General features: G+C 39.5%; 1 protein-coding gene across 1 annotated transcript in view; it reads right to left on the bottom strand.

The window, feature by feature from the left end:
• The window catches only part of LOC149166679 (glycoside hydrolase family 2 protein), a 471,778-nt gene that overhangs the window by 404,609 nt on the left and 54,607 nt on the right, over positions 1-12,562 (bottom strand). Inside the window, 1 exon segment of the mRNA XM_089432736.1 lies at positions 2,499-2,715. Within this exon segment, the coding sequence (XP_089288862.1) occupies positions 2,499-2,595 (97 nt within the window). The 5' untranslated portion in view covers positions 2,596-2,715.

Below are 12,562 nucleotides of genomic sequence, written 5' to 3' on the forward strand. Positions count from 1 at the left end.
GGTGTTCGTTAATCCTATGGATCCCCCACCTTTAACTCCCTTCCAATAATAGTTGCATATTTTCACCCCATATTCATCTAAATGGCAATGAAACCATGCTGGATCATTCTTGGTTTTGGGGGCCATGGCAACTGTTACAGTGACAAACAAAAATATGCATAGAAAACCAGAGGTTTTTTTAATTTCTAAGGGAGAATAATATTTTAGCGAAAAATAGAAGAGGAATAGAAGCCAGCTCTACCATTAGTCCATCCATTAGACATAATTGTGCACCCTGCTTTTGCTCCATGATTACTTGAACTCTATGAGGTACTCATCTATTCTTTGGACCTCATTTTGTAGAAGTGGCCCCATGATATCTTGAAAGTTAGGGCCTTTGAAGCCTAATCCACATGAAGCTATAACATTAATCATAAGTTGATAATATCATAAATATTGGCATTAAAAGGTATGTTTTCATCATACCACCATCTAGCAATGCATTCGTATGCAACCTCCTCTATTTTCTTCCATTCAGCATCAACAGTGGATTGAGAACCAAGGGTAGTACGAGGTACAAAGAGAGTCAATCCCTTCATGTGCCCTCATCAAACTAGTTGAACTAGGGTTACAAGTATGCCCATCTCCAACTCTAACGGAAAACTGGATGGATCTTCAAAACTGGGCATAAATTCTTCAAAATCAAGGCCACTAAGAGTAGCATCATCATTTTTACTTTTGCCTATTTCTTCTATAAGTCTCTTACTTTTTTCCCTTTTCTGCTTGCTAGGCTTCAATCAGACTTAGCATCTCTGCTTTAAGATCGTTAAAATCTTTCTTACAAGGTTTTACTTGGTCTCACCAATGTGCTAGGTGTTCGTTAATCCTATGGATCCCCCACCTTTAACTCCCTTCCAATAATAGTTGCATATTTTCACCCCATGTTCATCTAAATGGCAATGAAACCATGCTGGATCATTCTTGGTTTTGGGGGCCATGGCAACTGTTACAGTGACAAACAAAAATATGCATAGAAAACCAGAGGATTTTTTAATTTCTAGGGGAGAATAATTTTTTAGAGAAAAATAGAAGAGGAATAGAAGCCGCAAAATGCCTTGAGAAGATATCCAAATGTTGAAAAGAAAAGAAGCTCCAAATAGTAAAAAAATCAAATCTGTAGCAGTGCCCACTTATCTGAAAATTGCCCCTTCAATCAGCTCCACAATCTCCTGTAGAAATCTGCCCAAGAACTCCCTCAAAACAACCCTACAAAACAAGAGTTGTTCAAAGAAAAATAGAAGAAGATAGGGGGCGGCATGGCAACTTTTACAAGAAAAAATAAAACTCTACATAGAAAACTCTAAGTTTTTTAAATTTCTAGGGAAAAAACAACAAATTTTTAGAAAAAATAGAAGAAAAATGGATGCCATGAAATACCTTGAGTTGCCCTCCAAATGTTTGAAAGAAAATCAGTTGTGTAGCAACCCCCAAAAAATCAAAAAATTGCCCCTTTAATCTCCAAAACCCACCTAGCAACACCCAAAGATATTTAAAAAAAAAAAAAAGCCTTGAAGCAGCTCCAAACTTTCCCTTAGAAATCAACCCAACAACTCTCCAACCAGCTCTTCAAATATACCCAAGAACCCTTTCAGAACAGCCCTACAAGAACCCTTTCAGAACAGCCCTACAGAGTATCTTCAATTCTCTTCAAGAAACTCAACTCAAGAATTTCAAGAAGCTCAAATGAATAGTGTGAATGAAAGAGACGCAGTGAGGGGTGGCTAGGGTTCCATTAGATGTGAGCCAACTCATAGAAAATGGAAAATAAAAATTAAAAAATGTATTTTTTGGCATCCTAGGTTGTGTCATACAAATCCATACGGAACCAGCCAGTTTGGTGCAATAAGTCAGTTCAGTACCAAACCTATTCTGGTTTTAACCCAAAGCAGTCATACCAGTCAGTTCCGATAACATTGGGTCAAAGATGACAATTATCCTACAGTTGTGTAATCCTATATATTTCTAATAGAAATGAGTGTACAGCATATCTACAGTTGCAGCGATCACCTTTCTACTTGCATTCTTGATCTCCTGGGTTTTCATCATTGTATGCAAGTATTCACATTGTTGTTTCTGTGATCACATCAAACCAAGCTTTAACATTGGACCATAACATTCACATGCTTATAGACTTAACTTCCTCACGTGCATGCCATCACAAGAAACATAAAAATGCCTGAAAACCCTATTGTTTCTATACAATTCATATGCATCAAAACATATAATTGCATATTTTAACCTATTTTAAACTCTAGCCCAAGGAAGTATCAGTAAAAGTTCATTTCTGGCAGATCAATAACCTATAATACAGAGACAATAATAATCTATAATTTACACATTACATAACAATTTCATCGTACCCTAAATGTTTAACACATACATCACAAAGTCACATATTGCAAATCAGCCTTCCAATCTATATCTTACCAATGGAAAAACTTAGAATACAAAATTGGTACCTTCCACTGTAGCATGGCAATGCAGAGGTACATGAGCAGTTCGTTTGTTCCACTTTATAATAGATGGATCTTCCCAAACCCGCTCTAGAAAACCCATTTCTTTATATTGTCGTAATTTAAATTGTTTTGCTTCAGCACTGTTCCTTCTCTCGACCACTTTAGGGCTTTGAATAAAACTATCCCCTTGCTTAATGAAAGGTAAAGGCTGAAATCCAACCTACAATGCCAACATCAATAATGACCAATCAAGAAATATCAAATGTGGCAACAAATATAAAAAACATCATACCTTGAACTTATTATATTGAACTCATTACAGACCAGAAAGCAACCATTTTAATAGTAATTATATTATTTAACTTGTTGACTAGAATAAAAAAGAATACTAGATCCGTCCAAAATGTGGTCTTGATTCGTATCCAAAAATGAGATAATCCCACACCATTTCCTGGCCTAAAAATGAAAAATAGCGCTGACAAAAAAAACTAAATCAAAGAAAAAGAAAAACCCTAACTCTGTGTTATGTAATAAAAATAACCCCCTTCTAAAGCACAAACGTGTAAGAAAAGAATCTGCAAACCAGAAAAATTCATTAAGACAAGACATTGGAAGCTACTAACTGCATATAAGGAAAAGTTGAGCCACAAGAATAGATAACGACATAAAAGGTATGAAAATGTAGAGAGGCAGTATGTAGGAATGACTATTTTATGTATATCAATAATTTCTAAGGAAAACCCATGTGTCACTGTAAATGCTCAAAGAGAAGAAAAATTTTGCAACCATCCAAAGAATTAATATGGAAGAAGGTATGAGTAAGATAAACTATACTCAAAGCAAAGGATGTAAGTCTCATCATTGAAGTCAGGAACTTCCAACAATTGGCCAAGAGCATTGTTAATGGAAATACAATCAAAGTTTTGTAGAAAATTTATGACCCTTGATAATGTGAAAGGATCAGCCTTCAAGTTAGAATTACCATCTCCTAACTAAAGGAGAACATTAGTCTTTACATATGTACTATTAGATGTTTTGGGAAAAAGTCTTAAGTGATCATCAATAGTTAGCAGACATGAATAGATGTAATTAAATTCACCTAACATAAATGGATTTGACTTTTGTCACAGATGAAAGCAATTGTAGATCACAACCACTTACAAAGAATAATTTTGGAGCAAGAGGAAGACACAGATGGATGACCACAATCAATTACACAAGGCAAGGCCTGTAGAAATTTCCACTCGGGTCAAAGGTCTTTGACTTTTAATGCAATATAGAAGTTTCATCTCTTGGACTAGAGGTTTCTCAAATCTTAACCTTGTGAATTTTCAGCCTTAGGGATGTTGTGAAATAGAGTATAAAACAGCAGTGGAATGATTACAATATTTCATTTTCTAACAGTCCAATCTTCTAAGCAATTCAAGGAGAAAAAATAAAAAACAACCTAATTAAGCTTCAGCCTTCTCGAACAACTTATCCTACATAAACCAGATATGAAAATTTACCTTTACAGCAGTTATAACAGTAGTAAAACAGCAGGTATAGCAGCAGTAAAATAGCCCTTTCATTCTTCAATGACAATGTCAAACCACTTACCAAATCATCCATTTACTTATGTCAAATCATCAAGACATATATAGTTGTAAATAACAATGCATGAACATATATGGCTGAAAAAAAAATCTGTAAATTGCACAAGTTTTGAACAGCTAAAAACTTCATTAGTATGCTCAAGGCTAGTACAAGTCCAATAGCTCTCCAAAATCCTATCTAGCAAAAACAAGAAAACCCCAACTCAACCAAAGGGCTACAACATGCAAGAATCACTCCAACAAATACTCCAAGGAAAGGCATCCTCTTCTGTTCTTCTCCACCAAAGGTACCCTAGGGTTTTATCACAAAACTCTGATTTCAAACCTCCATGGGGTAAACCCTAACCAAGATGCTCCAAGATACTCCAAGAAACCCTAGCGACTCCAAGAGAAAGAGATCAAGTACAAGTGAAGACCAAGGGAGACAAAGAAGACTAGAGTGCACTCTTCTCTAGGTCACATCTCCTCACAAGAGTGAATACATGATGAGTTTGTGTGATATTAATGAGAAGAACTCTCTCTTTCCTCTATTTATACAAAAGGTAACGAAGGCCAACGATGCAATGTGGGCCAAAGCTCTTGCAAGCAAGCTACAACAAGTACTTCTTGTTGATTTGGGGTAGCATCGGACGTGCTCTAAGCCTCAAATTTTGCAGGGAGGCTTGGGCACATGCATTCCAAAGAACCCAGAAACCGTTTTGGGAAATTCCACCTAGAGACGATTATATTAAAATAATTAAAATTTTTAATGGAGTTCGTAAGTCTAAACTTCGAAAAATTAAAATATTAATGGGTATTAATCTAATTGTGTGTGAATCTTCTAGATAAAGACAGAGATCAAGTCAAAATGGTTTGAGCTTTTGATTAGGAGTTAATCTAGGTTGTTGGTTGTCCAACAAAAAGATATAAGAAGAAGCTTGAGGGTCATTTGGAAAACACACCAAGAGATCAAGAGATCAAATTTCTGAAGTGATAAGTTCTCAGAAGGAAATTCTGAGTGAAGAGATATTTTGCAGTAGATGGGCAGGGACAGTGATCTGGAGGAAGATTTCCAAATCCGGAGAGGCAATAGCAAGAGGTTGAGTTATTCCCAGTGCAGGAACGCGCGAGTGCGGGGACACGCGAGTGCAAGAACGCGCGAGTGCAGGAATGCGTGAGTGCAGGAATGCGCGAGTGCAGGAACGCACGAGTGCTGGAACGCGAATGCAGGGACGTGCAAGTGCAGGAACGCGCAAGTGCAAGAACGCGAGTGCAGGCAACATGAGTGTCAGGGTGGCTTAGGGAATATCTCTATCAGATTTTCTTGTTGTTTGGATTTCCAGTCGGGCATCCATAGATGTACTCAAATTTCACTGTTGCATAATAAAATAAAACCCTCACTACTGCATCGGTTTTCCCAAGTTGGGTTTTTTCCGGGAACATTTGTCCAAAAATAACGGTGTCCTATGTGTTTGTATTTCCTTGCTCAATTTCTATGTTTCAGAATCATATTTAATTTGGTGTAGGCTGCTTCAGTAATTTACTTCAATGTTTCAAGAAGAAATCTGAAATAATTTTGTAATTTAATTTACGATCTAGGTGAAGTAGATTCAATTGGTTGTAGTAGGATTCCTGAGATTGTTAGATCTAGGAATTTTCACATGGTATTGGAGTTGTTGATGTGAAACAGGAAGAGCAGATCTAGCACTGAAGCAAGGGCCAACTTGCTGCAACAAGCAACAGTTTGAATCCCTTGAGGGATTGCGCAGTTCTAGACAGGAGGGCTATATTTTCGTGAGTGTCTCTCTCTGAGTGAGCTGACAGAGAGGTAACACTGTCGGATCGAGAATATGCGAAGGCAGAGGGAACCAAGTAGAGCTAGAGGGACACAGTTTTCTGCAAGCTGAGTGTTGGGCAGAAAAGTCGTCGGAAGAAGGAAGCAGATCGCATAGTGAGGGAATACTTCCTCAGTGGTTTCTTATCGAGGAAATCAGTGTTTCTCATTTGCTAAGCAGCAGAGGAGCAACAGACTTACCAGCTCCATCAGAGAATGTGTAAGCCAACCTAGAAGCTATGCAGTAAGGAGAAAGAGGGAGTTGTTCGACAGTTTTTAGAGGATATGGCAACCAATGGCTTGAGGGATCATGACAGGTTGGACGGAGCTTCCAACTACGTCATCTGGAAGGCTAGAATGTCCTTCCTTCTAGATGAGCATGCCCTCAAGACGTATGTTGATAGTGTGGTAGTTGTCCCTGCGGATGCAGATCCGCTAAAGAAGTACAAAGCTGAGATGGCAAAGGCCAAGAGGATGATCCTGGATGGAGCCAAGGATCACGTGGTGTATCACATTGCTAGCAAAGGAACTACTAAGGAGATGTGGGATGCCTTGGCCACATTATATCAGGGATCTTCCGAGCAACGGAAGATGTACTTGGAATAGAAGCTGAGATCTGCATAGATGCAGAAGGGAGAACGTGTGGATCCATTCCTCACAAAGTTGAAGGAGACCCATGATGAGTTGTCGGCTATGGGGCATACACCTCAAGATTCGGAGTTATTGAGACTAGCTCTAAATTTTGTCTCGGATGAATGGCAAGTCTTTGTCCAGAGTATCCTGGGCAGAGCAACATTGCCTAATTGGGATGAGATGTGGGTAGCTCTAAAACAAGAAGAGCTGAGGAGAGACCTGGTCAAGGTCAAACTTGACGGAAGCAATAGTAGCAGTGGGTCGAAGCCCAAAGTAGAGGAGGAGGATAATGCAGCCCTTGCATCGAAGGGGCAGCAGGGGCAACAGAGACGAAAGAAGGACGTCTCCAAGGTGAAGTGTTTTAGATGTGGCGAGATGGGCCACTATGCATCCCAATGTCCCTTGAAGAAAAAGGACAAGGATGAGAAGCACGATCCTAAGGTTGTAGCCGCAAAAATCGAACAGGAGGAGGAGTTCGCCATGATAGCCAAGATACCTCCAGGAGGGAGGTGGGCTAATATAGAACTGTAGTTCGATAGAGCTACAAATGGGCAGGATCCTTGAGGAGCCCACCTCTTGGATCATCACCTTGCTACGAGAGCCCATGATCAGTAGTAGCGGGATGGAGGAGTTTTCAATTGGTGCCATGGAGTGGTTGAGCAACAGATGCAGTAGTTAGCAGCGCCAGAATTTGAGCAGCGTAGAGTAGAGAGGCAGCAGTGCATGGAGGCACAATGCAAAGCTTCAGCAGTGCAGTGGCTTCAGAAGACGGCGTGGGACTAGCAGCATTCAGGCTTTTAGCACCGAGGTGTATCCACGTGATACTTATCCAGTTTTGGGTGTTTTCAGTTGCTTCTCTCAACAACTGAGTTGCAGTACAGATGCAGTGTTAGCAGTGGCAGTGCTAGCAGCATAGTAGATGCAACATTTGAGAGGGAGTTGTAGTACAAATGTAGCATTGGCAGTGGCAGTGTCAAAGGCAGCAGTATAGTAGCAACAGCAACGCAGTAGTTGGTGGACAGCATGTCAGACATCAGCAGTGCAGAGGATGATGCTTCAAAGTTAGAGCAGTATGCAAGAGCAGTATATTGCTAGAGCACATTCCTCATTAAGAGGGAGTGTTGATTTAGGGTAGCATCGGATGTGCTCTAAGCCTCAAATTTTGCAGGGAGGCTTGGGCACATGCATTCCAAAGAACCCAGAAACCGTTTTGGGAAATTCCACCCAGAGACGATTATATTAAAATAATTAATATTTTTAATGGAGTTCCTAAGTCTAAACTTAGGAAAATTAAAATATTAATGGGTATTAATCTAATTGTGGGTGAATCTTCTAGATAAAGATGGAGATCAAGTCAAAATGATCTGAGCCTTTGATTAGGAGTTAATCTAGGTCGTTGGTTGTCCAACAGAAAGGTATAAGAAGGGGCTTGAGGGTCATTTGGAAAACACATCGAGAGATCAAGAGATCGAATTTCTGAAGTGAGAAGTTCTCAGAAGGAAATTCTGATCGAAGAGATCTTTTGCAGTAGATTGGCAAAGACAGCGATCCGGAGAGGCAGTAGCAAGAGGCTGAGTTATTCCCAGTACAATAACGCTCGAGTGCATGAACTTGCGAGTGCAGGAACGCGCGAGTGCAAGAACTCGCGAGTGCAAGATCGCACGAGTACAAGAACTCGCAAGTGCAAAAACGCGCGAGTGTGGGAACGTGCAAGTGCAAGAACTCGCGAGTGCATGAACGTGCAAGTGCAGGTACTCGCGAATGCAGGAACGCGAGTGCAGTAATGTGCAAGTGCAGGAACGCGCAAGCGCAAGAACGCAAGTGCAGGCAACATGAGTGTTGAGGTTGCTTAGGGAATATCTCTGCCAGATTTTCTTGTTGTTTCGATTACCAATTGGGCATCCATAGATGTACTCAGATTTCACTGCTGCATAATAAAATAAAACCCTCACTACTGCACTAGTTTTCCCAAGTTGGGTTTTTCCAAGGACATTTGTCTGTAGGAATTTACAGGGTAAGTTCCTCAGACAGAACACCAAAGGACACCGCTCACAAACAGATCACAGATCAATACACCAGTATTGTTGACGTGGTTAAAACCCTCAAAGAGGGAAACAGTCCACGGCCTGAGCCAACGCGGCCACTTCAGGCAATTTATTAATAAAAGAATGAAAATTTACATAAGCTTCTCTCATGAACGGTTACCCTACAAATGACCCTCCATGTTCTTTAAATAGAGATCATGGACCAATTGGGTGTTAAGCCACGGATCAAGTGTCGGTAATACCGAGGAGAGAATGAACCGTCGGATTGTAAGTTACAAAAGTACATAGTAAAGAAACACACTTTACCTAACTCTACACTAGACCAAGTTATACTTAACTATTTCCTATGTGTCGGAATATCCTAACATCCCCCCTTAAGAACAACTTGGGATAGGATTGAAGGATGTACAAATATGACACAATAGGAGAAGGAAGGAGGCATTAGAGCCTATCCCCCCTTAGTGACAACTTCTTGAACTCCAACCATAAATCGAAGTTTAGTAAACTTCGCCTCTGTGAGAGCCTTTGTAAAGATGTCTGCAACTTGATCATCTATTGCACTTCAAGAACATGGTCATGAATGAGCTTTCTGATGAAGTGCATGTGCAGTTCAATGTGTTTTCTGCATTGATGCTGGACTGGATCTTTGCATAGTTGAATGGCACTTTGATTATCACACCAAAGTGTAGTCGGATGCTACTACTGAAAGCCAAACTCTGATGGGATCTAACGAAGCCACGGGGCTTCCTTACTAGCTTCTACAGCACCACGATACTCTGTTGCTGCTGAAGAAAGAGAAATGGCACTTTGTTTCTTGCAAGCCCATGTAATAGGTCTTGAACCAAGAGTGAACACATAACCTGCAGTAGACTTATAATCATCAGGGTCACCAGCCCAATCGGAATCAATGAAACCAACCAATAGAGGAGATGCTTCGGCACTGTAATGAATCCCAAACTAAACTGTACCTCGAACATAACAAAGTATTATTTTAGCTGCTTTCCAATGACTTTCACGTGGGTTTTGCATAAACCGAGCAATAAGGCCAACAACAAAGGAAAGGTCAGGACGAGTATGGGTTAGATACAAAAGTTTTCCTACAAGTTGACGGTATAAGGTAGCATCAACTTCAGGTGAAGTACAAGTGATTGAAAGTTTGGCTCCAGACTAAAAGGGAGAAGGGGCTGGTTTACAGCGTTCCATGTGAAAATGGCGTAGAAGATCACAGGCATACTTGGACTAGGAAAGGGAAATACCTTCCTTGGATTGCAAGTCTTGAAAACCAAGAAAATAATGCGTCCTAAGTGTGTCATTTCAAATTTCTTTTTAAGGTTGGATTTCACATGGTTTATAAGGTTGGGATCACTACCAGTAAGGATAAGATCATCAACATAAAGAACAAGAATGATAAGAGACTTGCCTACTTTCTTGGTGTAGACATTATTGTCAAAATGACACCTAGAAAAGCCAGTTTCTAAAAGAAAGCTATCCATTTTGGCATACCAAGCCCGAGGAACTTGCTTGAGACCATAAAGGAATTTCTTAAGCTGACATACAAGGTCGGAGTTTGTTTGTATAAAGCTAGCAGGTTGTTCCATATAGATTTCTTCATGCAAGTCCAAGTAGACAGATTTAACATCCATCTGATGGACTTCCCATTTGAAAGAGGCAGCAAGGGAAAGAACAAGGCGGATAGAGTTCATTTTGGCAATAGGGGAGAAGGTTTCAGTATAGTCAATGCCTTCAACTTGTGAAAAACCCTTAGCAACAAGACGAACTTTATGTTTATCAACTTTTCCATCTGGTCCATACTTGGTTCTGTAAACCCATTTGCATCTAACAAGTTTTCGTCCCTTTGGTAGAGGAACAAGATCCCATGTATCATTTGCCAATAATGAACAATATTCTTCATTCATAGCTGCGTCCCAATCTAGATGGCTTGAAGCTTCTGCAAAGGTGTCAGGATCATAATTCGCTGAAGCTTGAGCCAGTAAAGAAGAGGCTCTATCGAACTGAGAATGTGTATGTCGCTGATCTGTAGGATCACTAGCAAGAGCACCTGCTGCATCCCGAGTAGCACAGACCCATTTTGGACGCTGAGGAGCTGAAGGAGGATCCTGAGAAGGTGGGGGAGGATTGTCATCCTCGCTTTCATCATTTGAAGAAGAAATATTTTCAAAAGTAGAAGAGATAGAGAGAGGTGGCACATCCGCCGAACTAGGCTCGTAGGCCGATATATTTTCAGCAAACTTTACATTTCTTCTAATGATAACATTTTTGGACTTAAGTGGAATAAATCTATATCCTTTGACATCTTCAGAATATCCAACAAAAATATATTTTTCACTCTTAGGTTCTAAAGCTTTATGTTTCTCATCTGGAATATGGGCCCATGCTTCACTTCCAAAAACACAAAAGTGACTTACATCTGGTTTAATTGAGCTCCATGCTTCTTCTGGAGTGATTCTTTAAAACCTTAGTAGGAGTGCGATTTATTATGTAATTTGCACAGTTAATTGCTTCTGCTCAAAAATTAAGACTAAGTCCTTTAGATTGAAGCATACAATTAGCCATTTCCTTTAAGGTGTGATTCTTCCTTTCAGCTACACCATTTTGTTGTGGAGTATATGGAACAGTATGTTACATTTGAATTCCATTCTCAATGCAAAAGTTGATGAATTTGTTGTTAACATATTCTTCGCCATTATCAGATCTTAGCTTAAGAATTTGATGTCCAGATTGTTTTTCAACAAAGGCCTTAAAGGCCAAGAACATGTTAAATACTTCACTCTTGAGTTTTAAGAAGTATACCCAAGTGCGTTTGGAGAAATCATCAATGAAATTTAAGAAATACTTGTAGCCAGAGAATGAAACAACTGGAAGTGGACCACATAAATCACTATGTACAAGCTATAAAGGGGCTGAGGTGTGCCAAGAGGCATGTTTTTCAAAACTATCACGATGATGTTTTCCGAGTAGACATCCGAAACAAACACCATCTCTTCAAGATACCATTGGAAGACCTGTCACCATATTTTCTTTAGATAGATTCTGAAGGGAGCGATAGTTTAAGTGACCAAATTGCTCATGCCAAAGTTTGCTCACTTCATCATTATGAGCAACAAATACCGAGGGAAAATTTGATGACCCAAAGTTATTAAACTTATACAACCTTGTAGAATCATCAGCAATGCCAGTAGCTAAAATATGTCTAGGATCTCTTAGGTCCTTAATTACAACATCGTGAGGTGAAAATTCAACGATTTTACCTTCCCCTGAATGAGTTATCTGATATACAGATAGAAGGTTGCAGGATAAGGTTGGAACACATAATACATCATTAAATTGACCATTGTCTATATGAATAGTTTTAGTCCCTACAACACTAAGAGATCTATCATCACCAACATATATATTTTTGGTGTTACAATCATTTAAAGAAGAAAACATGGCTTTGTTTTTGGCCATGTGATAAGAAGCTCCAGAATCAATGAACCACTCATGAGAATTAGAAGAAGAAGATACATTTAGTGCATATCCAGACTGAGATGTTTGACAACGACATGCAAAAAGTGTTATTCCTGAAGATGAAGTTGAAGTAGAAGAGTGCTCCAAATGGATGTTATGTTTCTTCATTGTTGCTTCCAAGGCTTCCATCTTCTTAAAGCATTTGGATTCTAAGTGGCCATCTCGATTACAAAAGTGGCAATGTCTATCAGTGTTCTTCCCTTTGTTTTTATTTGCCTTTTTGAAATGATTTTTCATTTTGAGGTTTGAAATTGCTTAGGACCCTTGTTTTGTTTAGGACCATTCTTTTTAGGATATGACTTTTTAGGATTCTTTGAATTTGGTTGTTGTTGGGCGGCTAAGGCTTTCTTAGAAGAGTTTCCAAGATTAAGAAGACCAAGGTGTAAGAGTTTTTCTTGTTCTCTTATTAAAGAATCACAAAAGGAATCAAAGGAAGGGGACTTGTAGTCTTGT

This window comes from Pinus tabuliformis, chromosome 5_1 (genome assembly GCF_031772625.1).
Source record: "Pinus tabuliformis cultivar Carrire ecotype Pingquan chromosome 5_1, CPIR1, whole genome shotgun sequence".
NCBI lineage: Eukaryota > Viridiplantae > Streptophyta > Pinopsida > Pinales > Pinaceae > Pinus > Pinus tabuliformis.